The sequence below is a fragment of the Astatotilapia calliptera genome, chromosome 20 (genome assembly GCF_964374335.1).
Source record: "Astatotilapia calliptera chromosome 20, fAstCal68.1, whole genome shotgun sequence".
NCBI lineage: Eukaryota > Metazoa > Chordata > Actinopteri > Cichliformes > Cichlidae > Astatotilapia > Astatotilapia calliptera.
Genome location: NC_137441.1, coordinates 37,042,308 through 37,070,036, shown reverse-complemented (window position 1 = coordinate 37,070,036; position 27,729 = coordinate 37,042,308). Strand labels below are relative to the sequence as shown.

Below are 27,729 nucleotides of genomic sequence, written 5' to 3'. Positions count from 1 at the left end.
GCAGTGGCGATTACATGGCTCACAGTCACAATGATTTCTCTTGTAATCAAACAGAATAAGGTCTGAAAAGGGCTCTTGACAAAAATGAAAAGCCGTTCCCTCAAGTCTAATACAAAGCCTCCGTACATGTGCTATCATTCAGAGGGGCACAGACACACTCTGGACTTCCTGAGGCATGAGCTGTAACTGAAAAGACAGCAGACTGAAGTAAAGAGTCAGTCTGTATGGAGGCAAGCACTTAGCCCATAGACCTACAACGTACCTCAGTAGGCCCTTTTCTACATGGGACGGAGGAACCCCTTTGCCCCATCAACCCAGTTCTCTATTCTGGCACCAATAACCTTCATTTGGGCTAAATCTTTCTAGCGTCTCTGTGAAGCACCATCATCCCTTCAGCACAGAGCAAAACACAGATAAAGCCATCAATTAGGCTGGCAACAACAGTGCCTATCGGTGTAATTAATCAGGCCTGATTAGACTTATTAGCCTTTTATCAAGGGGAACACTGCCATTTCAAGGTGAGATCAGTGTTGCATATTCTGTTCCATATTTTTAGGCTTTTACCTGAATCTTTCTATTCCTGCATGAACACAAAAAGATCAGGCCAAGCATTTTAGCATAAGAGGGAAAAAAAAGATGAAATGACCAAAGCATACGGAGCAGCGAGCAGATTAAAGAAACACAACATTATAACATCAGCCACTGCATGAGATTGCATCCGTAAGCATTTACTTACAGTACAAGCACATTAGTATGCAACTCACTAATGTTGGGGACTTGACTTGTAAAAAGAAATCGTAGGCACATTGACCTTTATGATGTTTGGAATATCATCTATTTTCTACAACCAGTTTGGTACCTGTGTTTTCCAGTCCAACAAAATGAACAGGATTTAAATGAGCTGACTCTGACACCAGCATTTTCATGTCTGTCTTGCTTTGGGGAATCACTTCAAAATGTGCCTTTAAAGATAGAAGGAAGTGCGAGGATATTTTAAAGGGTTTTCTTTAAGCCTGTAACCATGAAACAAACAGGCTGTTAACAAATACAAATGCAGTGAAACAGGATAAATTTTCACTGCTTAATGATAATTATAGAACAAAATCAGGAAAGGAGACGAGATGAAGCTGCTGAGAGGGACAAATAGAAAATATTAAAAATAGATATGTGCAGAACTGTGAATGATACGTTAGCCTGTGTTCACAGCTATATGTCATTCCAATAATGTATTAGAATATATATCTTGTCTACAATACCACTTGATCTGGAACTCAGAATCTCCCTCAAATCAGAAATCGAGAAATCAGGTGTGATTGTAAATGACAGCAAGATTTTTTATTAATTAATTTTTTTTGATTGTACTTGACCTAACTGTACCTTTATCCACTGGTAAAGAAGGTCTGAGTTCCTCGGACACAGCACAACTGTACTTAAACCTCTCAGAGTCGAGCTCCAGGAGGAGGAGAACCTATCCTGGAGTGTGAACACCTCCGAGCTGCTGAAAAAGGCCCAACAGAGACTGTACTTCCTGAGAATTCTCAGGAGGAATAACATCACACAGAGACTGCTGGTGTCCTTCTACAGAGCCACCATTGAGAGTGTTCTAACTTACTGCATATGCATCTGGTACACTAGCTGCACAGGGGCTCAGAGGAAAGCACTCCAAGGGATCATTAACACCGCCCAAAAGATCACTGGCTGCCCTCTCCCCACACTGGAAGTTCTACACAACGCCCACTGTTTTAAAAAGGCCCAAAACATCATAAAAGACACCTCACATCCTGGCCACTCCCTGTTCGAACTGTTGCCCTCAGGCAGACGGTACAGGGCAATCAGAGCAAGGACTAATAGACTCAAACACAGCTGTTATCCAACTGCAATAACACATCTGAATACTACAAAAAAATGTCCATCACGCCACTCTTGTGTTAATCTATGCACGGTCTGAAGCATGTGTGTGGGAATGTATGTGAATGTTTTACTGTTACATCTTATTAGTATTTTAAGTATTCTATCTATTTTATTTATTGAATTTTATTGTTTTATTTATATTTTGATATTGCTAGGGATGATGCAATGATCGGGGACCATTCTTAATTTCGTTGTTCTCATGACAATGACAATAAAGTTTCTGATTCTGATTCTCCAGAAGAAATACATGCATTGCACAAAGACTGTGTGAATGGCAGTAATGAAAATTACAACTGTTGCATTTGTGGCTGTTAAATATTCAATCAAGTCTTCATTTAAATCATTTTTCACATGTTTTAAATTTGCATTACTTATTGTTGATCCTGGCAAAGCAAAACTGCTGTGAACACTGTAAAAGATAATATAATATAATATTCTAACATTATTATATTAAATCATTTAACAGTTTTGTGTTAATAAAGCAACAAGCAAAATTAAGCTAGGGGGAGTTAAACATTGAGTAGGATATCATTGCAGAGGAGCTTGTAAAACCCACTTCACAGCAGACTTGATCTCTACTTAACATGTTGAGCATTTAAGGCCAATACTAACAAAACGGGAGTTTCATGTACACAGCCCATAGATGCACACACTAATATCTGGCACATAGAAGCTAAAGTGACTGCACGTGCTTAAGGTAAAGCTCCATTGTGTCTTCACTCTGTCTTTTGCACCGTTTCTCTCTCATTTACTTGCTTTTCTGCCTCTCAACTCAATTTTCCCCTTTTGTGTTCCTGCTCAGGCTGCTTCTTATTTCCCATTGTTAGCTTGTTGTGCATTCCTCACCACCTTCTGTCTCTTCCTGGTGTTCAGCTCCCATTGGCTCCCTTCTGCATTTATGTGACTTGGCTTGTATCATCAGGGATATCTGTGGGGAAACTGTTGCACTTCCAGGTTGTCACAGACTAATATCCCTCCCATCTGCCTGTTCATTCCCTGCCTGTACAACAGGTGGGATTTTTTTTAAAAAGTCCACCTGTTGTAAAATACAAATTAGCATTATTACTATTATTATGATTAAAATATAAAGACATCAGAGTTGTTTTTTTATTTTAGTGAGTTAGTGAGTTTAGTTTATCAGTTCCCAGAGTCAGAACCAGACATGGAGAAGCTGCATTCAGCTTTTATGCTCCAAACTCCCAGAAAGCCTCCGATCAGCTGAAACACTCAGTTTATTTAAATCCAGCTTGAAGACTCAGCTGTTCTCAGCTATATTGGAATAAAGCACCAAATCCACACTGTTTTACTTTTAAGTTAAAATTTCAAAACTTACATTTTAACTACTGATTTTATCTCGTGTTTTTTGTGTGTTTTTTCCATTTTAAATCATGCTTTTTATTTGTTTTAGTTTTTTAATGTCCCTGTAAAGCTCTTTGAATGATCTTGCTGTTGAATTGTGCTATATAAATAAACTTGCCTTGCCTTGAGTAATGGAATCGAATAAAAAGATTTGGGGTTTTAGAATACCTTTGCCTTATTTGAACTAGCTCTGGAACAAAAACTCAATAACGGTGTTGTTATAGCGATATGAGGAATGGCTGGCGTTTTCAGTTACCGAGTTCCCCATAAATGTTCAGATATGTTTGAGCTCAGGGACTGTGAAGGTTAAGTCCATAACACTCAGCACTATTTGCACTTCAACTGCCTTTAAGTGCTTCTTATGTAACGTTTTGACATACTGTATGTTAGCAGGCATTACTGCTGGGGATTGTATACCTCAGTGTGCAGCATGTCTCTGAAGACTGAAGTGCTGCTTTCTCTTTGTACCCCACTCCAACAAACAGTTTTCACTGTGGATTTGAAACACATTTTCTCATGCTTGCCTCCTTACCGTTCTGTTGCATCAGTAAATTGGATCTTTCTTTTTTTTTACAGTCATCCACTCAGACATATTGATATGTCTTAGCTCGTTCCAATTATTGGCCTCATTTTCCCTCCTGTAACGTGCTTTCAAATCTGCTACCTATCACTGACACTACAACTACACAGACATGAAAAACTCTTCAATTTATTTTAAGCAAACTCTGTATCATGATAAAGTTGCAGTGATTTGATGCTTTCAATCAGTGTTGGCCCAGCGGTGGGTTAATCAGATACCTTTTAAGGTTAATTGTAATTTGTAACTTCAAGTCACCATTAGCAGCATAATCACTGACAACAGCAAGTGTCCAGCTCCCAAGCGTAAAATGTTCTCCAGTTCCAGGTGAGTGATTGAAGCCAGTGACAATGAGAGCAGAGTATAGTTTTGGATGACATGTGACCTAGTAATAAATATATTAAAGAGTTACCTAGGCAACCAGAGTGTGCAACATCTGCAAGCGACCAGCAATCAGCTAATAGGTGATGCGTGATGAGATAATCTCTTTCGGTGTGGATGCAGCTGCAGTAAGCACTGCTCTCCTTGTCTGTCACTTTGTCATAGCACTAAAGAGTCGAGTAAATTATCATTAATTTATCATCTGATTGCAGCTCAGATGGAAGAAAAGCAACTAAAAAAATGCTCAAATTTGAAACAAAATAGAAGTGAGAAGTGTTTCTGTGTATTCTTTATGATTATTTCTGATTACTTTGAGGTTCCCATTAAAATTATTACTTTTTAAAATGACATTTTAAACATTGTGACCTCTCTATATACACTTAAACAACAAAGGTTTCTTATAGAAGTGGCCACCTAGAAGACAGAGCAACACTTAATGACGACTCAGTTGAAAGACACAATTAGAGCTGTGCATATGTTAAGTGTTAATTGTTTTGAAAAACAGAAATGAGAAAGATAAGTCACCAGAGGCAACAGCAGTTCAAAGTACAGAAAACACAATGCTTAAAAAAAGTAAAGACATAACACAGCTAATTAATCTGCTAACAAACGCATTTATATTCACAGTATGTTGTCTTTCATTTTGATTAAAATTGCACATTTTCAATAGTGCGAGAGCGAGTGTGGGTGTCTGAATGGAGTCCAGGGCAAGCCATGATGTGTAACTGTGTGTGTGTGTGTGTGTGTGTGTGTGTCTCTGCATCTATGCATGTGTGTCCAAGTGTGGGTGTCTGTGTTGAGTACGTCAATTATGCCATTCCAGCAGTACAGTAAAGGAGAGCCCAGTGCCGCTAATGCAGTCCCAGATCGTAGTGTTAACAACCTGATCTTTAACGCTGCGGTGCATTACGTTGAGAGATTGTAGCATCAGCACCCACTCACTTAGTGTGGGACAGACAAAGAGGGAGAGGATGAATAAAGGGTTAGCAAAGGGTAAAAAGTGGAGCCTCTTCAGTTCCCTTTTTCAACATGCAAGCCAAAAAGGATTTATTGTGTAATATGTACCACCTCACATTAAAATATTATTATGGCACTGAGTTTGATATAATCACACGATAAGTGGATTTACAAAAACAATCACTTTCTGCCTTTAATTCTTTGGCTCGACTTTTGAACATATAGAACCACGAGACTGATCGCTAAGTGAAAATTAGCCTTTTAACAAATGCTCACCACCTGTTCAATTGCTCATTAATGCAAATGCCTTCTGTAATTAACTAATCAGATGGCAGCTACTCAATGCATTTAGATATGTAGACATGGTCAAGTTCGAACTGCCAATCAGAATGGAGAAGAAGGGTGATTTAGGTGATTTTGAAATTCATGATTTTGTGTCTCCGATGCTGTTTTGTCCTCTCTTTGGTGGTTCTGACCTGCATTTTTTGCTTCTGCTATTGTAGTAAATGTGCTCCAGTGTTTCTCTGGACATTTCACAATGTTCTACATGTGAAGATTTGTGCAACTTTTGCAGGAATGTCTTACAAATAGAAGCACATAATGCTGATTCTGTCTCTAGAATTACAAAGTGGCCGTCTCTCTAACACTGGCTGCACACCAGACAATGGAAACTGTGTTGAGTGTGGTACATGTCTATCAGCCCGTGTTCATTTTTTTAGTCACAGATCAAGATCAGGTCAAAATATTGCTTGTCAATGAAAAAAAAAACTAAAAAGCAAACACACTGCAAAAGTTTAATTTGCCTCCTAGAAGAGCACTGATGCAGTTTAGTACAGTAAGCCATATCTCTGAAGGCTTTTGCTGATTTTAATATTTTTCCTGCAGAGAGTCAGACAGTGGATCAACAGCCTCAAGAGAAAAAGACACAACGTGTGATTTGGGAAGGATTGACCATGATGCCCCACCCTCTGGTGCTCACGTTTAAATGTAATCTTGACTTAGACTCTTTTCCCCGCTCACCTCCCTGCTCTTTTTGCCACAGTTTGGAAAGGAAGAAGAGTCCCAGAGTGTGAAAATGTGAGTCGAAAACAACCGGGGGCATGGATATAAGTAATCAGGGGGTAAACAAGACAGCAGACTGAGTAAATAACTTGGAGGAAAAGGCCAAGTAAGAGTTTATATACCTTACTTGAAATCCTACTTCACGCAGCTTAAACTGTGTGCTCACAACTTGGAGTCAAACATGTCTGGAAGTCTATAGAAGCCACATGGGGGTATAATGCACAAACACACCTCACAACATAGAAATGATCTGCATTTATCTGACCTTTTCTCTTGGAGCTTGTAGAAATATAGAGGAAAAAGTGATTAACAAAGTTTGTTTGCATCAAATATTTAAATCCACTTGGTTTTCTTAGTTTTAATGTTAGCTTGTGGGTAAATGTAAAAATGTACCAGTAGGTACTACTTAAGTTTATTGGCAGACAAAGCATGAGGAACAACACTGAAGACTTTGCTTCCAAGTTTGATACTTGAGCTGCATTTTGCCTTTTAACAGAAAATAGTTCGATGCTTGCAAATAGTTTGAAGTGACTTAAGTCTTTTCTTTATTCTCACTTAATAATATTCTACAGTGTTGTTTCACATTATGCTGTTTTGGTATTGTTACCGAACTAACGTTCACCCATATTAATGAAAAATGTACAAACTTACATGCTTCGCTTTGATCAAAGTTTAGCTTTAAGCAACATGGGGTCTAACTGGCAGTGTCTTGATGCTCTGTGCTTGTTGCTGAGGAGATAATATTACAAACCTCCACTGCCTCACTCAACAATCAACACTGTTTCTGTCTCTGTGGGGAACCTTTTTGAACCATTTTCTGTGACACTGTTAACAAAGTACTTCAGACTACTTTGTGTGCAAGTTTCACTTCAGTTCAATTCATGTTTATTCATGCAGAGTCTCATGGCACTTCATACTGTAAGGTACAAAACCAACAATCAAACAATCCCCTATAAGTGACAGTGGGAAGGAAAAACTCCCTTTTAACAGGAAGAAACCTCCAGCAGAACCGGGCTCAGGGTAGTTTACCCATCTGTCTCAACCAGTTGTGTGTAACTGTGTAATATACAATGTGTTCAAAGCCTAGTCTTGATTAAATAGCTATTTAAAAAAAAGTCACATAAGTGCCCTACATGTGACAGGACACTGAAGCAGGCAAAACACAGACAGAGACATGGGTCAAAACATTTTTGATATTATTAAGCAACAAGCAAGTGGCTCCCTCTCTGCAGTCTACGATAATGCCCCAGACACGGGAGTATGAGAACAAAAAACAGATTAAGCACTTCTTTCTCACTGCTCCCGCCTGACTGGGGCCACATTTTCAGTCAACATCGAGCTTAGCAATTGGCTGTTTGTTTCCAACCTCCAAGGAAGGATTCACTGGCTGCAGAGTGCATGGGAGACTGCTCTCTGCTTTCCTATTTACAGTACATGAGCAATGCGGGTAAAAGAGTGAGAGAGGAAAATCGCAGCAGATTACCGTGCCAATTTCACATGGAAGCAGAAGAGCTCTGGAAAGGATAGATAAGGAAATTCCTATCAAATCGCTGCCAGCCAAATATGTATCCAATAGCAATAAACCACAAACATTTTATAATAAACTCAGAATAGTGATGGAGGAGGGTTCACCCTACAGGATGTGGTATTTTTAGCATAGCTGGCAATAATTACCATCTATTCACCATGTTCTGCAGTAAAACGCGCTATTAGAAATGCCACCATCAGAGCAGTGCAGACATGAACCATGCACACCTACACAGGTGTACATGTACAGTGCTGCAATAATATACATGCATGTTCCCATGCAGGTAAACAGCTTCTGCATTTCATGATCACACCTCAGGAATGCTTAATCATTTCACTGTTTTGCTCAGACAATTTAAACACAATTTACAATAAAAAGAAATATTTAATTTAATTACATAACATATTAGCCCAGTTACCCATAGATAAGCTATCAGATAAACCAAACATAGGCATGCTAACAAGCATGCTGAGCAAAGACAATGATCTAGTACTACCATGATGAGCCCGATAAAGAAATAGTGATTATTATACGTATGAGGTCGTCACACGATGCAAAGTCTGCCTTTGTCTGTGAAATTTAAAATTTACCAATATATTTGTTAGTACAACACAAAGATGTCTAAATATTAGGACTGAGGTCATCTCAGTGATACCTGCAAGAACAGGGTGATGATGAAGGGAGAAAGATGAATAAGATACGACGATCAGATTGAACGGCATTTAAACATTTCTTTTATAAAATAAACAAGTTAACCACACGTGTGATCCTCTGCTGTTAGTGATCAATGAATTATTCGTTTAGAAGTGACGCACAGCACGACCACGAGTGATTCTGAGTTTGCTGTGCAGGTATAAAAGAAACTGAGCTGGTTATTACTGAAGAAACCACAGTTAGCAAAGTATTTTCATTGCATATTGAAATTAAAAACCTTTTTCAGACTCTGTGTTTTGTTTTATTTTTGTCTTCCATAACAGGTTTTGGTGTCTGCAGCTGTTGAGTATATTCCTTCCAAAATACAACAGACTTCTCAGTCAGCTGGGTTTGCACGGTGTACTGTTTGAGCTGTACTCCAGTTGGTTTCTTCAGTTTGTTGCTCAGTTTGAAGCCATCTTCTGCCAGTTTGGGGCAATATCTGAAAAAATGTAGTACGGAAAATGTAGAGTACTCTATTTCCAGTTGTGCTACTAATGCTATTTTTGCTTTGCTCCTACCAGTGACAAGACAGAAGTCATAGTGGGCAACAATATTCTTTAGTTAGGTCAAATTACAGGCTTATATTTCCTTTCTTCGGTCCCTCTCACCAGCTTCTCTTTGTCTCCAGATACATCATATTAGGGCTGCTCGATTATGGCAAAAATGATAATCATGATTATTTTCACTGAAATTGAGATCTCGATTATTTGACGATATTTATTTAACCCTTTAAGACCTACCATAGAACCAAGTCCGCCAGAGCTTATATTATATGTTTACATGCTGTAGTGCCATTTGTGGGAGCATTTCAAGTTGCTATACATCAATACAACTGTTATAGCCCATATTTTAAAAATATGTATGCATTAAGTCCATAGTAACTACATTAATTGCAAAAAAGTGCAATAAACTACAAAAAAATTGAAAATCGTTTTTGTTTTTTTTACCAATATTTCTACTTGGAGAAATTTAAGAGGTTTATCCCTCAAAACTTTAAATACAAAAAAGTTGCAAAAAATAGTTTACAACAACAGGAAATTTAGTTTGAGTGTCTTCATAGTTTTATTTTGGAGATACAGCAATTTTTATATACTGCAGGGAAAAACAAAAAACAATCCTATGATGCAAATTTGCAAAGAAAACAGCAGGTGCATCAAAATAAACTATTTCCAGCAGTGCAACTCGAGTTTTAAGCATCCCAGCAACTATTCAGAAAAGTCAAACATGACTTATAAAAACACCAGTATAGGCTTTTAAGGCCTACAAGTAAAAAACTACATTTTCCGCGAAATGACGTCACTTCCGGTTTCGGGCAGGAAATGGCGGACATGCATAGTTAGGGTGACGTCTGTGTCAATGTGGGAAGTGTTACGAACAGCTGATTGGATCGCAAAAGCGTCTTTCTGGAGTATTATGTTTTTGTTGCTGCAAGCGCCTTTTATGCAATTTTTGCAAAGCTTTATGGGGAAGGAAACCAAGCTGATGACATAAGATGTAAGTACAACTCCTCCGGTTTCATATGCAAAACAAATTATTGCGCTAGCTTACACGGTTCAGGTTCTACAGGGATTTAAAAATAGTCACACAAAACGGAGCGTGCTGCTCTGACCGGCTTTAAAGGGTTAACAATGTGTTGAATAATGACTTTAAAAAATAATATAAAACAGTGTGCAAATACTGATAACAGTGCAAATGTTTGCAATATAAGAAATCAATGAAAAATGTCAACATCTATGTTTAGTGAACTTTGCAGTGTTGCTCTGTGGTGCAGCTACGACACCGTAGCAAAGTTTACACACTGTGTCTACTTGATCCACGTCTGACTGAACCCATAATGTTTCCACACCACTGAAGTTTTTTTTACCTCTTTTTAACCAACAGCAGTCACTCTCCTCTCCAAATAACTTCTGCTGAGCTTTCCGAGCTTCCCTCGGGTCCTCTTAATTGTTGTGACGTATGTTCGAAATGCAGAGAGGTGCGCTCGATTTGCCACACGGAGCAGGGCGAGAGTAAAGCATGAGGGAGGGGCTAATAATCGGCTCAGTCATTTTTAATGATCGTTGAAAGCCCAGATCGTAATCGTGATTAAAATTTGATTAAAATTCGATTAATTGAGCAGCCCTACATCATATAGGTGTGGTAGTATAAGGTATCTTGATAACTGTATATCAGAATATGCAAAATGCTCAATTTACTGTTTTTATGAGCCAGTATCAACGTCTGAAGCTAAAAAGCATTAAAGCTAAAACAAAAGGATGCTCATCTCATCACTACCAAGTAATTATCAGCATAAAGCACCACTGTGACCCCACACGATGTTATTGCATATTAAGCTGCATAGCAAACAAAAAAGACAAACCCAGTACTCCATAAATATCAAATGCACATGACCACAAAAACATGCAGAACTATATACAATACTTTCAACCCAATATTGAAGAAGACAGTTTTGTTTGCTTGCCCTTGTTTTATGAATAAATTATTAGTTAAAACCATGTTAAACGGAGCGGTTTCTCTTATTTGTTTTGTCTTCTATATGTCAGTGCATGTGAGCATTGTTTTAAAGCACGGTCAGAGTGTTAAATGGTGTAATTTTCCTTTACAGATCAAAGGAAGGAAATTTCAGTTTGTGGAAAAAACAAGAACATAAAAAAAAGAAATGACAGGGGCAGAGCTGGACAACAGTCAGTGGTTAAATCTAGCAACTGATCCTCCTTAATAACCAATGACAGCAGAACACCGCAGGATATTCACTGTAATACCTTTAAAACCTGACAGAGTAAACACATACTCGCTGCTGCTGCCACTAACACACATAACACGGCTGCCAAGCGATTTATAAGTAGTTTTCCAGCAAATACTCCCAAGTCGACTTAAGTATCATATTTCCTCTTTAAAACTCAAGTTTCTGCTGTTGCTCCTCCCACTTTAAGAAACTTCTGAGATGTGCTCGATGCTTGAACAAACTCGCCCCGCCACATATTCAGCTATTCTGCCTCTCTCTCTCTCTCGCACACACACACACACGCGCGCACGCGCGCGCACGCACACACACACACACACGCACACACGCACACACACACACACAAAGTACAAAGCTGCACTCTAAAAATTAAAGCTGCTCAAATGGATTTGAGGCAGAACCATGAGAGCAGAAGCTTGGTTTGGGGGGGTGTATACAGAAATGATTAGCTGAATGCATTTGCCCAAGTCTGCAGAAGTGAGGATGGAACTCCCAGGGAGTCATTTAGAAAGTGTTGAATATTTGAGTGGGAATGTGACAGAGATATAACACCATAAATAATTCATGATTTATGTTTCAGACTCAAAAGGTGTTTCCCACAGAGTATACCCAGGTATAAAAACATGACTATTATTGCTTGCTTTACATATCTATTTGACAAACTAGATGTGTTTCCTCCCCCATGCAATTAAATGTTGAGTTATTATACATCTATAGGTGCAGCTGCATCAGCTTTACTGGCTCCAGATTTGTTCAACTACAAATAAGGATTTGCAGTTGGATTTGCAGAGTTTCCCCTTACCCCTCGCCCTATTCAGGGGTATTATCAGAATGTTGAAAGCATCACAGGGTCTACCTGAGACAGCAGGGGAATGCCCTAGTCATACTACACACGAAAATTACAGCTGATATGGGCACTTTGCAAGCCCCCATTAGAGCTGCAATTATCCTCCTGGGAGTGAAGGAAAATTCCACCTGTTGATGTGGTCGGGTGGAAGAGGTGTTACCTTTGCTTGGTCCTTTCACGTCCCAGCATGCCTTGGAAAAGCATGAGGCAAATTGTGTACAATAACTCCCTTCAGTGCAGTGGTTGTTGGTCTCCACAGGGGCTGCTGTTTGTCACAGATTCTGTTCGTAATTTCTATGGATAGTTTTTCTAAGTGCAGCCGAGGGCAGAGCATGGAGGGGGGAGGATTTGATGGTCTTTGAATTTTGTCTCTGTTTTTTCGCAGACAATGTGATTCTGTTGGTTTCATCAAGCCATGACCTCCAGCTTATACTGGGGCTGTTTGCAGCCAAGTGTGAAGTGGTTTGGATTCGAATTAGCAAATCTGAGGCCAGGCATTAAAAGGGTGCAGTGCCCACTCCTACTCTGGTTTCAGAACGAGCTGTTTCCCCAGGTGGAAGTGGTTATGTATCTCAGTTACTGCTCACAAATGAAGGAAGAGTGAAGCAGAAGATTGAGAGGCTTGACAGGGACGTGGATGCTACACTAGTCTGTTGTGGTGAATAGAGCTGTTCATGAAAGTGAATCAAGATTGATCAAGATTAATCTCTATTCCTACCATCCCTCGTTGTCACAAGATCTTGGTAGTGACCGCAAGAATAAAGATTATGGAAGGGAGTGGCAGAAATGGGGATCCCCTAAAGGGTATGTGCGCTTTGGTCATTTAGGAGGGGCTCACAGTAAAACTGCTACTCCTTAACTTTAAAAGGAGCCAGTTGAAGTGGTTTGGGCATCTGACCAGGATGCCTTTTAGGTGAAGTGATCTGGGTATGTACTGGAGGGCCCAGAAGACTCAGGACCCCCTTCAAAAGATGCTAAATAAGATGTTGAATAATAATGTGGATTATAGTTGGGATAAAGGCTGTAAGTTGTATTAAAACAATGCATAGATTTTAATTTTACAAAATATGTAAATAAATTGTAACTCTACAAAAATAGTAATCATATTTTGTTCTTTAGATGACATTAACTACACAATTCACAAAGCTGTGAGTAGAAATAAGGTTTGCTACTATTATTAGTATTAGTACCAAAAGTATTATTATTTCTCTATAATAACAGCAGACAAAAATTGCAAACCTAAAAAACAAATGTAAACACTTATTTATAAAACATGATGCAAATTGATACTTTTTCTTTTTCATCATTGATGACAGAATTATTTAGCTGGTTGAATTGTCAGTAGTGTCCAAGAATACACACCTGTAGGTTTGGATCCTCTTCATGTTGAAGGTGAGCTTCCTCTGCTGCCTCTACCAGCCTCTACAGGAGTAGAGAAGATAAGAGAAATAGAAAAGCTTGAGTAAAGAAGTGAATTGATTAGTGGGTCAAAAATAATAGGCGGAGAAAAAAGCTTTACGACCAGCTTTAAAAGCACCCTTAGCACTTAGGCTACACTAAAACCCCTCAGGAAACGCACAAATACACACACACAGATAGAAGACAGACATTTGGCGATCTCGTGAAAAGAGCCTATTTTCCTTAATGGTTCAGCGTTAGAAGTAATGACCGCCTTAGGTTCTTTGGACACTGTGACAACAAACTCCTTCATCAGTTCATGCTGTTTTACACATGCACTTTTTCGCTCATAAACTCCACAACAACAACAACATGTGATGACACACGAACACACACATACACTCCATTATCGCCCTCTTGCTGTTACCGTCTGCTGTGCGTGCCTCTATGTGGGTGAGGGTATATCTGTGCCTTCTTTCACCCTATCTAATGAGAATAATCATCCTTCAGAAGCAGACAAGCTGATGCTACTGTTTGCAAATGAAAGACAATCATGGAAAATTAACAATTTTAAGAGATGGAGTTTATCATATAAAGCAGAAAAAGTAAGAGGCCCCCTTCTATCCAATTAACAGTTTCAGCACTACTGAATGTAGAGTCACTACAGAAATGTTCATTCTTTCTTTTGTTTTTGTGGTAGCATAAAATTGTTAAATGCATAAAATTGTCATTTTTGCATTATCCAATTTGTCCATTTGTGCTCAGAGCTTACAAAGTCAAAACATTTAACTTAAGACAGTTTATCCACTTTGTCTCATCCTGGACGGTGGTTCTGACACTCACAGTCCTTGGCTTCCTTCTTTCTGATCATACAGTCTCAAGATGGTGGATTTGGGGTAAAACTCTCCATGGGTGGTCAGAAGCTTTCTTTTTCTTCTGTCTCCTGCTTTGACCAGCTTATTATAGCAGTGGGTATCTGATTGCCAGCAAGGCGTAGGTGTTGATTGCCTGGATCTTGTTCTTCCCATTCAGCTGACTTCTCAGGAGTTGCCTTATTCTCTGCAGTATTTGGTGGTTGCAGCTTTCCTAGTGGTTCCCATTTGCCTGTGGGATTCCCAGGTACTTGTAGCTGTCCTCGATGTCTGCAACGTTGCCTTCTGGTAGTTCGACCCCCTCAGTTCTGACTACCTTCCCTCTCTTTGTTACCATCCAACTACACTTCTCCGATGTCATTTCTGTTGACACTTAGTGGTGTTGATCAGTGAAGTCTCGTTCGCTCCTGGCATGTAGAGGAGGTGGCTGACAATTGCTCCATTCCGTAGTCGGTATCTGTATCTTGTCAGTGAGTCTTGTCTTCTCACTGAGAGGGTTTAGGCCTATGTAGAACAGCAGTAGGGACAGAGCATCTCCTTGGTAAATCCCGCACTTGATGGTGATTTGTGCTGTTGGCTTGAAGTTGGCCTGTAGTGCTTTTTTCCATATCCCCATCAAATTCCTGATGAACCTGTTGATCTTGTATAGTTCTAGGCTTCCAGGATGCATGTGTCTCAGGCTTTCTTGTAGTCAATCCAAGAAGTTTGGAACCACCAGGACTCTCGGCCAATCTGAGTGATCAGGGTAGAAAGGCCTTAATCAAAAAAGTGACCAATACCCTAAAGGCCACTCTGACAGAGCTCCAGTATTGCTCGTGGAGAAAGGAGAACCTTCCAGAAGGAAAACTATTTCTGCATTACTCCACCAATTTGGCCTGTATCGTAGAGTAGTCAGTAGAAGCCACTCTAGTAAACATCACCTGAAGGACTCTCAGAATATGAAAGACAAAATTCCCTGGTCTGATGACGCATTGGCCAAATGATGAGTTACCCACTCATCATTTGGCCAATGCTGTCCCCACAGTGAAGCATGGTGGTGGCAGCATCATGCACTCTGGTAGTCCGACTACGCAAAGGTTCATTTTCCAACCGGACAATGACTCTAAGCACGCAGTCATGATAAAAATGGAGTGATTTCAGGACCACTCTGGGCCTAGCTAATCCCCAGACTTGAACCCAATTAAACATCTCTGGAGAGATCTGCCAGTAATGCTGCCCATGCAACGTGATGGAGCAAGAGCCAATTTACAAAGAAAAACGGGAGAAACTGCACAAAAACAGGTGTGCCAAGCTTACAGCCTTATACTCAAAAAGACTTGAGGCTGTGCTGCCAAAGGTGCTTCAAATCATTGCTAAGCAAAGGCTGTGAATACTAATGCACATGTCTTTTAAAAAAAATAAATTTTGAAGACTTTTAAGCCTTTTTTTCTCTTTCTCATTATGGGATGTTGTGTGTGGAAATGTGAATTGAAAAACGGACTCTCCCCTTTGACCCTTTGTCCAAAGGCCAAGCAAATATTTTAACCCCACACCTTGTTAAGTGAAGTAGGCGTGTTGTGTTATTTTAATGTCTTTCAGAACACCAAACATTAACTAAAAAAATTCCAAGTCTTGCATTAAATTCACTTAACAGATAGTTTATAGATATAATGGTTTAAACCATAAGAAAACCTTAGTCAGCTGCTTTTTCTCCCCTTCGGTTGCCTGAATGGATCCATAAAACTGTCTCTGAATTGTCTTTAGCTGGGTCCACAAAATGTGAGTTGATGATTATATTTTTTGAGAATTAGCCATGCCTTAAAGCAGTTCAAAGTCCAAGGTGTTTGCCCTGCAGAGCCCAAATTCATAATTTTACTCAAAGGTTACTCATGTTTATCTTTGCTTTTGTTACAGTTTAACAGACAGAATAACGAGCATTTATGTAACTGCTGGTTATCAGATCATTAGCATGATAAATGCATGGCAAGAACTCCAAGTAATATTATACTCTGTCAGCACTCACTTGAATCACTCGGGTAAAACTAATATAATGTAATCACGTATAATTAAAGTTGCTGACCTGTCCAACTCTTACACCAGGGGCTTAGGTCCAGTAATGCCAGTGAACAACTCTTTTAACGCGTCCACATTTAGATAGCTCCAGTCATCGGTGTTAAAAATGGAAATTAACTGTTGAGAGGTCTTAACAGTTATTCTCACTAAGTAGTCTAACGATGGCTGAGAACTGAAGACAAAACTTTAAGGGCCTCTGGTGTTAGTCATGATGATTTAAGACATAACTGCGCCCTTACAGCCTTGATCCCTTACCAAGGAAGATTCTTAAGAAACTAAAAAAGTACCAATTGATAGCATATGCTAGCTTTTTAAACAGGTGTAGTAGATCTGCTGATGTGTACAAAGTACTGGAGGAACAGTTTAAGAGAGAAAAAGATTCTCATGCATGTGCGCATTTTTTAAAAATGAGCACAATTTGGAGTAACCTTGTTTTTGGGGTGTTTTTTGTTCATTAAAATAAATATTGTGTTGTGAGGAGCTTTTAGAAGAATTCTCTCAGTATAAAGAAGCAGGACTAGAAACTGGCTTTTCAGGCCGAGAGCAGCAGGACTGACTCTCAGGAATCTCGATTCAACACACAAACACAGACACACACAGCAATGCTTCCTCGTACGTCTTTCTACTGATGCACATTGTAAGTTCTTATCGCAAGTAATTTCTCTCTTTCACAGCTGGTCCTGATGTCTATGAGTTTTAGTAATAGACTTCCATTTCACATTTCCATTCAAATGGCTTTACCAGTAAAACTCCTGCAATCAGCCAGCTTATTTCAGCCAGGCCATGTGCTGCTGCGCTTGTGTGTTGCGCTGCTGCGCTTGTGTGTGCAGGCAGACGGTTTTTGGAAGTGAACGCTGTAATCTAGAGTCCAACCAATCATTTTCTTCACCATAGCAACACACCTGGCCATTGCGTACTGTTGCATATCATTCTATGCTTCATTCTAGTTGGCTATTGATTATGTATACATGTGTTCAACCTTCTTTATGATCTCTGAGAGGCTGAGAGAGAGAAGCAAGGCAGAAAGGACCTGGATGTCTTCTTTCTGTGTGTGTGTGTGTGTGTGTGTGTGTGTGTGTGTGTGTGTGTGTGTGTGTGTGTGTGTGTGTGTGTGTGTGTGTGTGTGCAGGTACATTTGCTGAGAACTCGAGGAACAAACAAAGATAAGGACGGTGAAATAAAGGGAGGATGAAAGAGGAATGATAGAATAGCATTCTCTGAAGGTCTGATCACTTAGCCTCACACTCCCAACAAAATGTCAGCTGCTGCTTGCAAAAGCCATTGTCGATACAAACATACTTGTCAGCATTTGTGAGTGGGTAATGGTCTGTTTTTGTGCGTGCGTGTGAGTGTTAATCGTTTTCTCAGCTCACACCTTGAAGTATTAGCTCCTTGACCTATTCTGCTTCTTTTGCAAATGTCAGTCCTTAAACATGTGCAAGTATGCATGTACTATATGCGTCATGAGTCCATGAACTGTATGCATGTGTGTCCATGTATAGAGTTATAAGGTAACCTGAACTCCAATCAGAATTGAGCCTATTAATCTGGTTCAGACAAAAATTATTGGATTTAAGTGTTACAAAGCATTACATTTTCTCAAGGAATACATTAAGGAATATATGGCTTGTTGTAATTTCTGCTCTACTGCACTCTACCGAACATTTGAACACTTATTTTCTACCTCTGGTAATCAGTTCTGACATATTATTAATGCAGTTTAACTTACCAAGCAATAAGATGGGACTAAAAGCTCTAGGGGAAAAATAACTTGCATAGTAGCAGGGAGTCTCTCAATTGGAAAAACACATTAGAGATAAGTAGATACTCCTTACTCCTGTGAATTTCAATTCCCCCATATCACCAGGATGAACACTCCAGGTGGCGTGTTTATCTTTGTGTGCATGTTGCGTTGCTGTGGGCGTACACAAGGTAGCATGCTGTCTGATTGCGTGCGTTCGTGTGTGTCTCGCAAAAATTCAAATGAGCCTGCCATGTCTTTTTGTCAATAGATGGTCCTGCCAAAATGTATGATGCAGTTTAAAAAGAGAGGAAATTACTTTTCTTTTCAAACCATTCTGTCGAGGCTTTGCTTGGTATGAGATGACAGTAATAATTAAACTGACGCAGCAACAGCCCTTTTGCCTCTTTGAAAACACACGCCCTTATACGAGCACATTCGCTTTCACCGCTGCCAGAGTAAAAAGCTACATGTACAGTGCTAACAGGACCTGCTATGGTAACGGGACAGGGCTCTTAGTTACTAGAAAAGAAAAAATTCCCCCCAAAAACGATGGCATTTCTATTAAGAAAGATATCTGTTTTATTAAATGTAATTTGACAGTGTGCTTAGATTTACATGTTACATTTTAATTAAGATCTATTTAGATCGAGTGTCTTTAAGCTTGAGCGAAACCTTGCTTGTCTAATGGTTCCCAGATCTCTAACGTAAATAAGTGATGTCTTTCCACTGAATTAAACAAAAATTTCATCACTTTCCATCCCACCCACCTCCATCCGCCCCCTCTTTTTTCCTGACATTTGGACTCATCTACCCCCTTCCATTATCTGACATCGTGTGATTATGATTTGCCTAACAAAGGATTCAGTTTGTTTACACTTTCAAAAGTTCAGAAACGATCCCCCTCATTTAACTGTCAGCGTGATTGGCTTATTGTTGTTCTTGCGCCGTGCTTGCTGTATTCCGAGTTTCCTGACGGATGAAGCCGCTGACCTTAGCAAATGCCTATCCATTATGAAGGCAACACTAAAGCTGTGAAAGTTAGCTGTCATATATAGCTGAGCTATGCTAAGAGCCACAGTCAGAGAAGCAGAGGAAGGATGGATGGGGTGGTCACATACATTATTGACTGGTAACGGAAGTCTCTGACTTTTTTAAAGCAGTACATTAAGCCTTGCCTCAGGATGTTCCCTCCACCAAAAAAGGGAGGGCAGTGGCCTGAATCTGAATGCTCTCCAGAGGTAACAAAGAACAAGACCACATCAACTACAGCTCTAAATAGACTCACATAAAAAGCATTCCCTAAGGTCCTGTGTGCTGTTGCTTCAACACACATTTGTACTTCGGAGTACAACTTAACTTCCCATTTGTCCTGTAACCATCTTTGGAAGTTAGAAGTTATTGCAGAGATCTGTCCATAGAGTAGCAGAGTTGCTACCCAATAAAAGTTAAATATCAGGATCAGAACCTAAAATTATATCTATTTATCAGCCCTGTTTGAATTACATATTTTTCTCTAATATAATGGCATGAATAGATAAAATTATAAATATGTCCACGTGATATAAACAAATAAAGTACGCTAAGCTAGTGCAGTTAAAAAACGTGCACATACATAGCTCTGTCTTGGATATAAAAGGAAATGCTAACTAAGCCTTGGCCTGCGAGTCCTTCGTGTCTTGTTTCTGCCATAGTCCTGAGCTCAGGTGAGAAAGCTTGGCTTGGGACGACCCGTCAATAGCACTAGGGACAGCAATTTTGTCAAACCAGCCAGGGAAGACTTGCAGAATCAACAAAATGGAAAAAGTGCCCTGTGACACTTCTTCTCCGTTTTTATAAGGCAAGCGACTGGAGCATGATGGAGAGACAGAAGGGAAACAAAATAAAAGGAAAAGTGAAAAATAGAGGGAATGACAGAGATGAAGGGACACGGCGTGTTTTGAAACATCAAGTCCCAATAATCAATAGCTCAGCAGTTCTGCTGACTGAAAGGGAATCTAAAGTGCAGCCCTGTTACCCGATCCCTGCACCACCTCACCCTGGTCTTTGTTTCGTGTTTCAGTTTCTTGCTTAGGCCAAACTTTTGACTCATCTTTTCTTCTTGGCATTCCCCTTAGCCATGCACGCTCATTTCATTGTTCAAGACATGAAATCCATTAATGATAATTTTTTTGGTGACAGGGAGGAGAAGGACATCCACTGGCTTGCCATGCCTCGTCATTAACAGTGATCACTCTCAACAGAAATGCATGATTGAAAATAATCTTAGACTGAAGATCAACAGTGAATGAAACAACGTAACAATGGCAAAAGTGCAGATAACTGTAGTGATCATTTAAGCTACATATATAATTAAAAACAGTAAAAACAAAAAAAGGTAGAACTTTCAACTGTTTTTAACTCAGGTCAATTAAACTCAGTATTATTTATAAAGTACCAATTCACAACAACAGTCACCTCAGGGCACTTTCTATTGCAACGTACAGATCCTACAGTAAGAAGGAAACAGGAAGAAGGCTTCAGCAGCATGCTCATTAGGAGTTTGATGCTAACAAGAATTTGTTTTGACACATGTCATATTTAGATTGCATTGCAAGACTTTTCCTTCTAACGGCAATCAACATTTGGTGTAATTTCACAATCATTTGTGACGTAGCATTCAGCTGATCATCACTTAAATATTTAAACTTATTTAGTTTTAGTTTTGTCAGTAATTTTCAATATTTTATTGCTTAGACCAGGTCATCACCCAGAGCACACTTTTCAACACGTTTACAACAATACACGAAAATGAGTATGTAAGGGCAAATTTTGGATTTTATAAATAAATCAATCCAAAAAAAATACCCGAAATTGGTGCATCATCAAAATCTACAGCTGCACTTTGAGTACATATGATGATTAGGGCTGCCACAAACGATTATTTTGATAGTCGACTAGTCACCGATTATTTTTGCGATTAGTCGACCAATCAGATCATCATCCATTGGACGTAAAACGTACAGCTTATTGCACCAGCAGCATCTGCTCTTATATTTATTAAATTTTAATGAAATGTGCAGATTGTCTTGGTGAAGTTTAATAAACTCCTTGCTATCTAAAATATAGCAGGACACCGGAGTAAATTCTTGAGCATCTCACACTTCTGATAATCAGCTGTCTGCTTGACGTTTATTCAGCTGTGTAAAAACTATAACTTTAATCTCAGCCAAACCGATTTACTCAGGAACAAATAAAATACTGAAAAAAGCCAAACAATAACATTTGTAAGTTATCTAAGTGACTTATATATCATGTTTAACCTGAGTAGCGAAAGACGGCGGTGGGTTTGAAAACGATTTGCCGGGAGTCCGGTGTTCTCACGGCTCTAGTTAGCCTAGCCCCCGCCTAGCTAACGAGCTACTGGGTAACAGGCGTCTCCGAAAACGTCGGAGCGCTTGTGAAAATATGCGGTGTCCTGATAAACTGAGCAGATATTTGAGGTTTACACAGCTACATTCTCGCCTGAAAATATGTTAAACATTTATTTTGTGACCCAGAAAGAATAATAAGAGTAATATTAAAACTAACTAGCTGCCGCCATTGTTGGAAACTGAGCAGGGCCCCAATGGGCCGCGCGATGAATTCTGCAAAAATTGGGGGGGGGGGGGGGGTGTAGAGGAAGAACATTATATATATATATATATATATATATATATATATATATATATATATATATATATATATATATATATATATACATATATATATATATATATATATATATATATATATATATATATATATATATATATATATATATATATATATATATATAGTATATACATACATATAGTATATACACTGGGTGAATGTGCAGTAGTAGCAGCAAGCAGGTGAATTCTGTACATTAATATGAATAGACATCTGACTATTTTACAGGATAGACAATATAAACATATTTAAAATGAAAGGAATTGAAATGTACATTGTGTCTTGGTTTAGTGTCTGGAAGAGTCCTGTCTCAGTCAATTATAGATGATGTGAGAGGGCGGGTGTGTGTGTTTAGGGCACGGATGGCTTGGGGATAGAAGCTCCTCTTGAGTCTCTCTGTCCTTGCCCGGAAGATGCGGAACCTTCTACCAGATTGCAGAAGTTGGAACAGTTTGTTGCCAGGATGGGACGGGTCCTTCAGTATCTGCGCTGCTCTAGTCCAGCATCTCCTGGTGTAGGTGTCCTGAAGCGGGGGGAGAGCAATCCTGCAGCAGCGTTCTGCTGTACGGATCACTCTCTGGAGAGCTTTTTGGTCCTTCACACAGCTGTTCCCAAACCACGATGTCATGTTCTGTGTGAGGATGCTCTCCACAGCGCCTGTATAGAAAATCCTGAGGATCTTTGGAGAGACCCTGAACTTCCTCAGTTGTCGTAGGTGATACAGGCGCTGCCTAGCCTTTTTGGTCTGGACCTGAATGTGGGCAGTCCATGTCAGGTCTGAGGAGATGTGGACACCAAGATACTTGAAGGACTCCACCCTCTCCACTGGAGCTCCATTGATGATAATGGGCTTGTAGTCTCTGTGCTGACCCCTTCTGAAGTCCACCACCAGCTCCTTGGTCTTGCTGACGTTCAGCTGGAGGTGGTTGTCCTGGCACCACGATGCCAGATTCTTCACTTCATCCATGTAGGCCGCCTCATCGTTGTTGGAGATGGCACCCAACACCACTGTGTCGTCAGCAAACTTCACAATGGTGTTGGAGCCATGGGTGGCCACACAGTCTGAAGTGTAGAGGGAGTAGAGCAGTGGCGAGAGGACACATCCCTGAGGTGCTCCTGTGTTGATGGTGATGCTGTTGGAGAAGCACCTGCCCACCCTCACCACCTGAGTTCTGCCAGTGAGGAAGTCCAACACCCATGCACACAGACGGCTGTTAAGTCCCAGATCCCTCAGCTTTGTGAACAGTCTGCAGGGCACTATTGTGTTAAACGCTGAACTGTAATCAACAAACAGCATTCGCACATAGTTACCCTGTTTCTTGTCCACGTGGCTGAGAGTGGTGTGTAGGACGTGGGCGATGGCATCCTCTGTGGATCTGTTGGATCTGTAGGCGAACTGCAGCGGATCTGTGGTGTCTGGGATGGAGGAGGAGATGATGTTCTTCAGCGGCCTCTCAAACACCTTCATTACTACCGAGGTCAGTGCAACTGGCCGGTAATCGTTCAGGGATGAGGGTTTGCTGTTCTTGGGCACAGGGATGATGGTGGATCTTTTGAAGCATGTGGGGACCACAGACTTCGCCAGGGACTCGTTGAAGATGTAAGTGAACACACCTGCTAGCTGGTCAGCACAGCAGCGCAGCAGACGGCCGGTGATGCCGTCTGGCCCCGCCGCTTTCCTTGTGTTCACTCTCCTCAGTGCCGCTCGGACGTCATGCTCCGCGATGCTGGTCACCGGTCTCTCGCTGATGACGTCACTGTCCTCGGTAATCAGGCGGTAGATAGCATTAGCCGCCTGGCTAACCTCGAAACGGGCGTAGAACCGATTCAGCTCGTTGGTGAATGCAGAGTTGGCGTTGATCGGCGCAGTGTCCCTGGCTTTGTAGTCCGTAATGGTGCGTAGTCCGTGCCACATACTCCGTGTGTCGCCCTGGTGGAAGCGGGACTCCACACGTTCCCGGTACCTGCGTTTGGCATCTCTCACCGCGCGCCGCACGCCGTATGATGCCGCTTTGTAGGCGCTCATATCGCCAGTGGCGAGACCCGCGTTGTAGGAGGCGGTCCTGGCGTTCCTGGAGGATGCGGTTCCTGAATTTGTACACAGCTACGATACCGGACACAGCTTCTTCTTCTTCGGGGTTTAACGGCAGCTGGCATCCTTGTACATGCAGTGCTGCCATCTTCTGTTTCAGTCCGTTATTACTAGAGATGGCACGATACCACTTTTTTATGTCCGATACCGATACCGATATCATAGATTTGGATATCTGCCGATACCGATATGAATCCGATATAGTGTTTTTTAATCAACAAAACTGTTTTTTAAATATCTTGCTGCATTTTGTATAAGTTCATACTCAAGTTTAAAACAACAACTACACTAAAGCTATTCTGTTATACCTGTATACAAAAAAAAATATTTCATAGTTCAGCAATACTGATCAATCTAATAAACTTAGACCTACACCATCCTCCCTATTCTGGTATTTTAAAGAGTACTTAGCATAAATATTAAGCAACCTAACTAATAGGGTTCCAACTCCCAGCAACAACAAAAATAAATAAATAAAAAATAGGGAACCACCCCTCACGCTCCACCTCATGATGCTTAATCAACGTAATCAACCTTAATTTGATGCAGTGTGAAAAAAAATGCACAGAAATCAATTATTTTTCAAGAAATATTAAATAGATTCAACATCTTTCTTCAACAAAATTGCAGACTGCACAGATGGTACCTTCCCAAAGGAAAAAGTACTATAGCTTACTAGGGTATATATATTAGACTTAATAGTCACTATATACAGTAATTGACTTCTATTCATTTTACATCAAATTAAAACTTTGGGTGTCAGATAATTATTTATTAAAAGCTAGACATTTTAAATGAGAATAAGAAAGAAAAGTATGTCTTTGTGCCCCCTTTTCCCTGTTAATGCCCTATCGGCCCCCCTGGCTAAACTTTGCTAGATCCGCCCCTGCACAGTTACCAGCGTCAGCTACGTAGAAAAAGATCCTCGAGTAGAAAGTAATATTAAATAAATTCTAACAACAGCTGATCAAGCTTAAACGTGCTGCTGTTGTTCAGCCGCTGGTTTCCTCTTTCTGGTGCAAAGTGGACCAAAAACAAACTAGAGACACGGACTCGCGACAGAAAAGCCGATCAGCTGATCGTTAAGCAGTTTCATGATTGAAGTAGCAGCCGGAGAGGCAGTCGCTTGTTAAGCTTAACGCAGGAATGCTTTACAAACATTCAGAGATGGACTTACACACTTGCTTTACTTCTCTCGGGGATAACTTTGTCGGAGATGAAATGCCAGGTTGCTAGCGAAGCTCCAAATGCTATCCAGACCACCGACAGGTCCCGCATGCCACAGCCGCTCTATCACGTGATGCATACTGCTCTGACGTGCTAACGTTCTGAGGTGAGTTACAGCGTGTTGCAAGTTTTGTGAGGTGCTTTCGTGATATTTAATGGATCGATTACATTTTTTATTTTTCTCCGATATCCGATCCAGTAATTTAGGTCAGTATCGGACCGATACCGATACGTAATATCGGATCGGTCCATCTCTAGTTATTACACTCTTAAATCCTACTACTTATTCCTGCTTCTTTTGGGATTTTACAAAGCTTCAAACAATGCGTCCACTATGACATTAGTCGTCGACGTAATCGTGACTAGTCGACTAATCGTGGCAGCCCTAATGATGATAGATATTTCTTTGCCATCAAGAGAGCAGGAAATTATGATTTGCTAAGCAAATAATTAGGCAGACATATGATGAAAGGTTCATCTGTGTGAACCCCAAGTGAAAGTGTTTAAGTGTTAGCATGTGAGCAGTGATGATCGAATGATTTTACTCATCTTAGAATATAACATATATTGTTGTCATTGTCCTTATTTATTTAAATAATCGGTTACATTTCTTTAAAAAAATGTGAGTATTAAGTCTCACCTGTTGGGAAAAACATTTTAAATCAAATTATTTCCCGCAGAGGATGAGAAATGCTAACTTCAACATTAACATTCAAAGTACATTTCAGCAATAAGAAAATTAGATATCATAGGAGGTTTTACTGGCTGAGAAATTTCACTTCCAATCCCATGTTTGCCTTTTATTTTTAGCCTACAACATTGCAAACGTTCTGTACTCTGCACTAGTAATCAGGATGAGGACTTCAGAGGCAGAGTTGCCACAGGTAAATGATATCAGCAGGTACAGAGCAGAGACCGAATGCCATTACAGGAGAAACAGCCCTAGCAGCGAGGCATCCACTCTGCTTTGAAGTGCATTTGTCACATGAAACACAGCCATGCTTGACTTCAAAGGGGGCATTACAATAGCTCCACGCCTTTCAACTTTGATAACAACGTGTTCGCTGTTTCTTTAACCGTCTGCTGTTGCCACCATTTTCAGTCTGAAGACGAGCATTTTTTGTTTTATTGTTTTTTTTCTGGAGCGACAGAAATAGGAGAGGAATTGCGGTCTGCGAGACAATGATAATATCCAACTTCCACAGGAACTGATGAAGGTAACAGCAATTAAAAATAACAATGGCGGGCTAACATGCAAGCCACGCAAGTGTCTGTGGATTTACAGCACATACAAAAGCTAGACACGCAGACATGCAGTACATAATGTCCTTTAAAGTCTACATCGAAGAACTGTTTGATTGCCCTTTTTGTTTGTTGTATATGAGTGCAATTAAATCTGCCAAAGCAACTACAAGAACGAACTGCTCCCACCAGGTTTTGTTAAATCAGTGCAAATATGAGAGGAGAAAGAAAATAGACACCAATGCCATTAAACAGCAATTCAAGAACACACAGTTCTACATACATTACTGTGTAAAAGGTTTCACCTGCCATAGAAGAAAGATCATGCAGTAATGACAGCCATGCTGGGTTCCTACTTCACTCGCCAAGATGCCTGCTTTGAAAATGTTGAGTAATTTAGGTTACATTTAAAATAATATTTCAGTACCCAAATTAAAAAAAATATTTTGAAAATTAGGAACAAAATTACCGGAAAAACGATCTCTCTAAGGCGCATTTAAAGCCAAATGAAATCAATGCTCATACACATGCTTTTACAGGTGCACGCTTTCACAGCAACAGACGCTGTTGTCTCTCAGCAGGTGGCGGTGAGCGATAAAGAGGGGAAATCGACGTGGAGACGAGGAGATAAAACCACGTTGACGGACAGGGCAGAGCACCTGCACGGAAATTGAATCGCTGAAGCGCCACATATACTTTAGTAAAAAGCAGAGACGTGGGAAGAGGCGGAGCAGAGAAGGGAGAGACAGACAAAGGAGAGAGGGATGGCTTAAGGACAGCTGTGGGAGTGCACGCTAGGCCAGACAGATGAGAGCTCTGGTAATAAAGAGAAAATGGAGCAAGATGGGAAAGAAGAAGGAAAAAAGGACTCATCGATGCGTCCATTATATGGCTGAAACAAACAATTCATCACGAGGCCAAGACCAAAAGGAGGTGAAATGAAATCGTGGCTAACAAAGGTTAAATTTACACCTTATTTTCCCACACGCAAATGCTTCTTTCAAATGATTTTCTCTAACATTTCTATCTCTCTTCCTCTCAACAACTTGTTCCCTGTCTAAAAACGTACCGGGCACCCCGTGATCTTCACATCGATCCCCACAACTTTTACTTCATACAGATACAAACACACAAACTCCCACAAAGCCTACTGAGATGCACAATTGTCAGGCATCCAGCATCCAGACAGGGACTTTCAAGAAGCCATTAACTGGCTGAACCTCATGTCTCCGTGGATTTTACAGAATCCCAAGGAAGCACACAGACATCTAATCTCTCGGTCATAAAATACAATTATGTAAGCTTAATCTTCATGTGGAGCACATGGCATTTGGTTGAAATACAAAACAAT

General features: G+C 40.3%; 1 protein-coding gene across 4 annotated transcripts in view; it reads right to left on the bottom strand.

The window, feature by feature from the left end:
• cacna2d3a (calcium channel, voltage-dependent, alpha 2/delta subunit 3a) overlaps positions 1-27,729 on the bottom strand; it is a 150,344-nt gene that overhangs the window by 67,070 nt on the left and 55,545 nt on the right. For all 4 annotated transcript variants that reach the window (XM_080295138.1, XM_026155216.2, XM_026155217.2 and 1 more), the window contains one exon: positions 13,424-13,483. In XM_080295138.1, the coding sequence (XP_080151264.1) occupies positions 13,424-13,483 (60 nt within the window). The remainder of the gene's footprint in view (positions 1-13,423; positions 13,484-27,729) is intronic.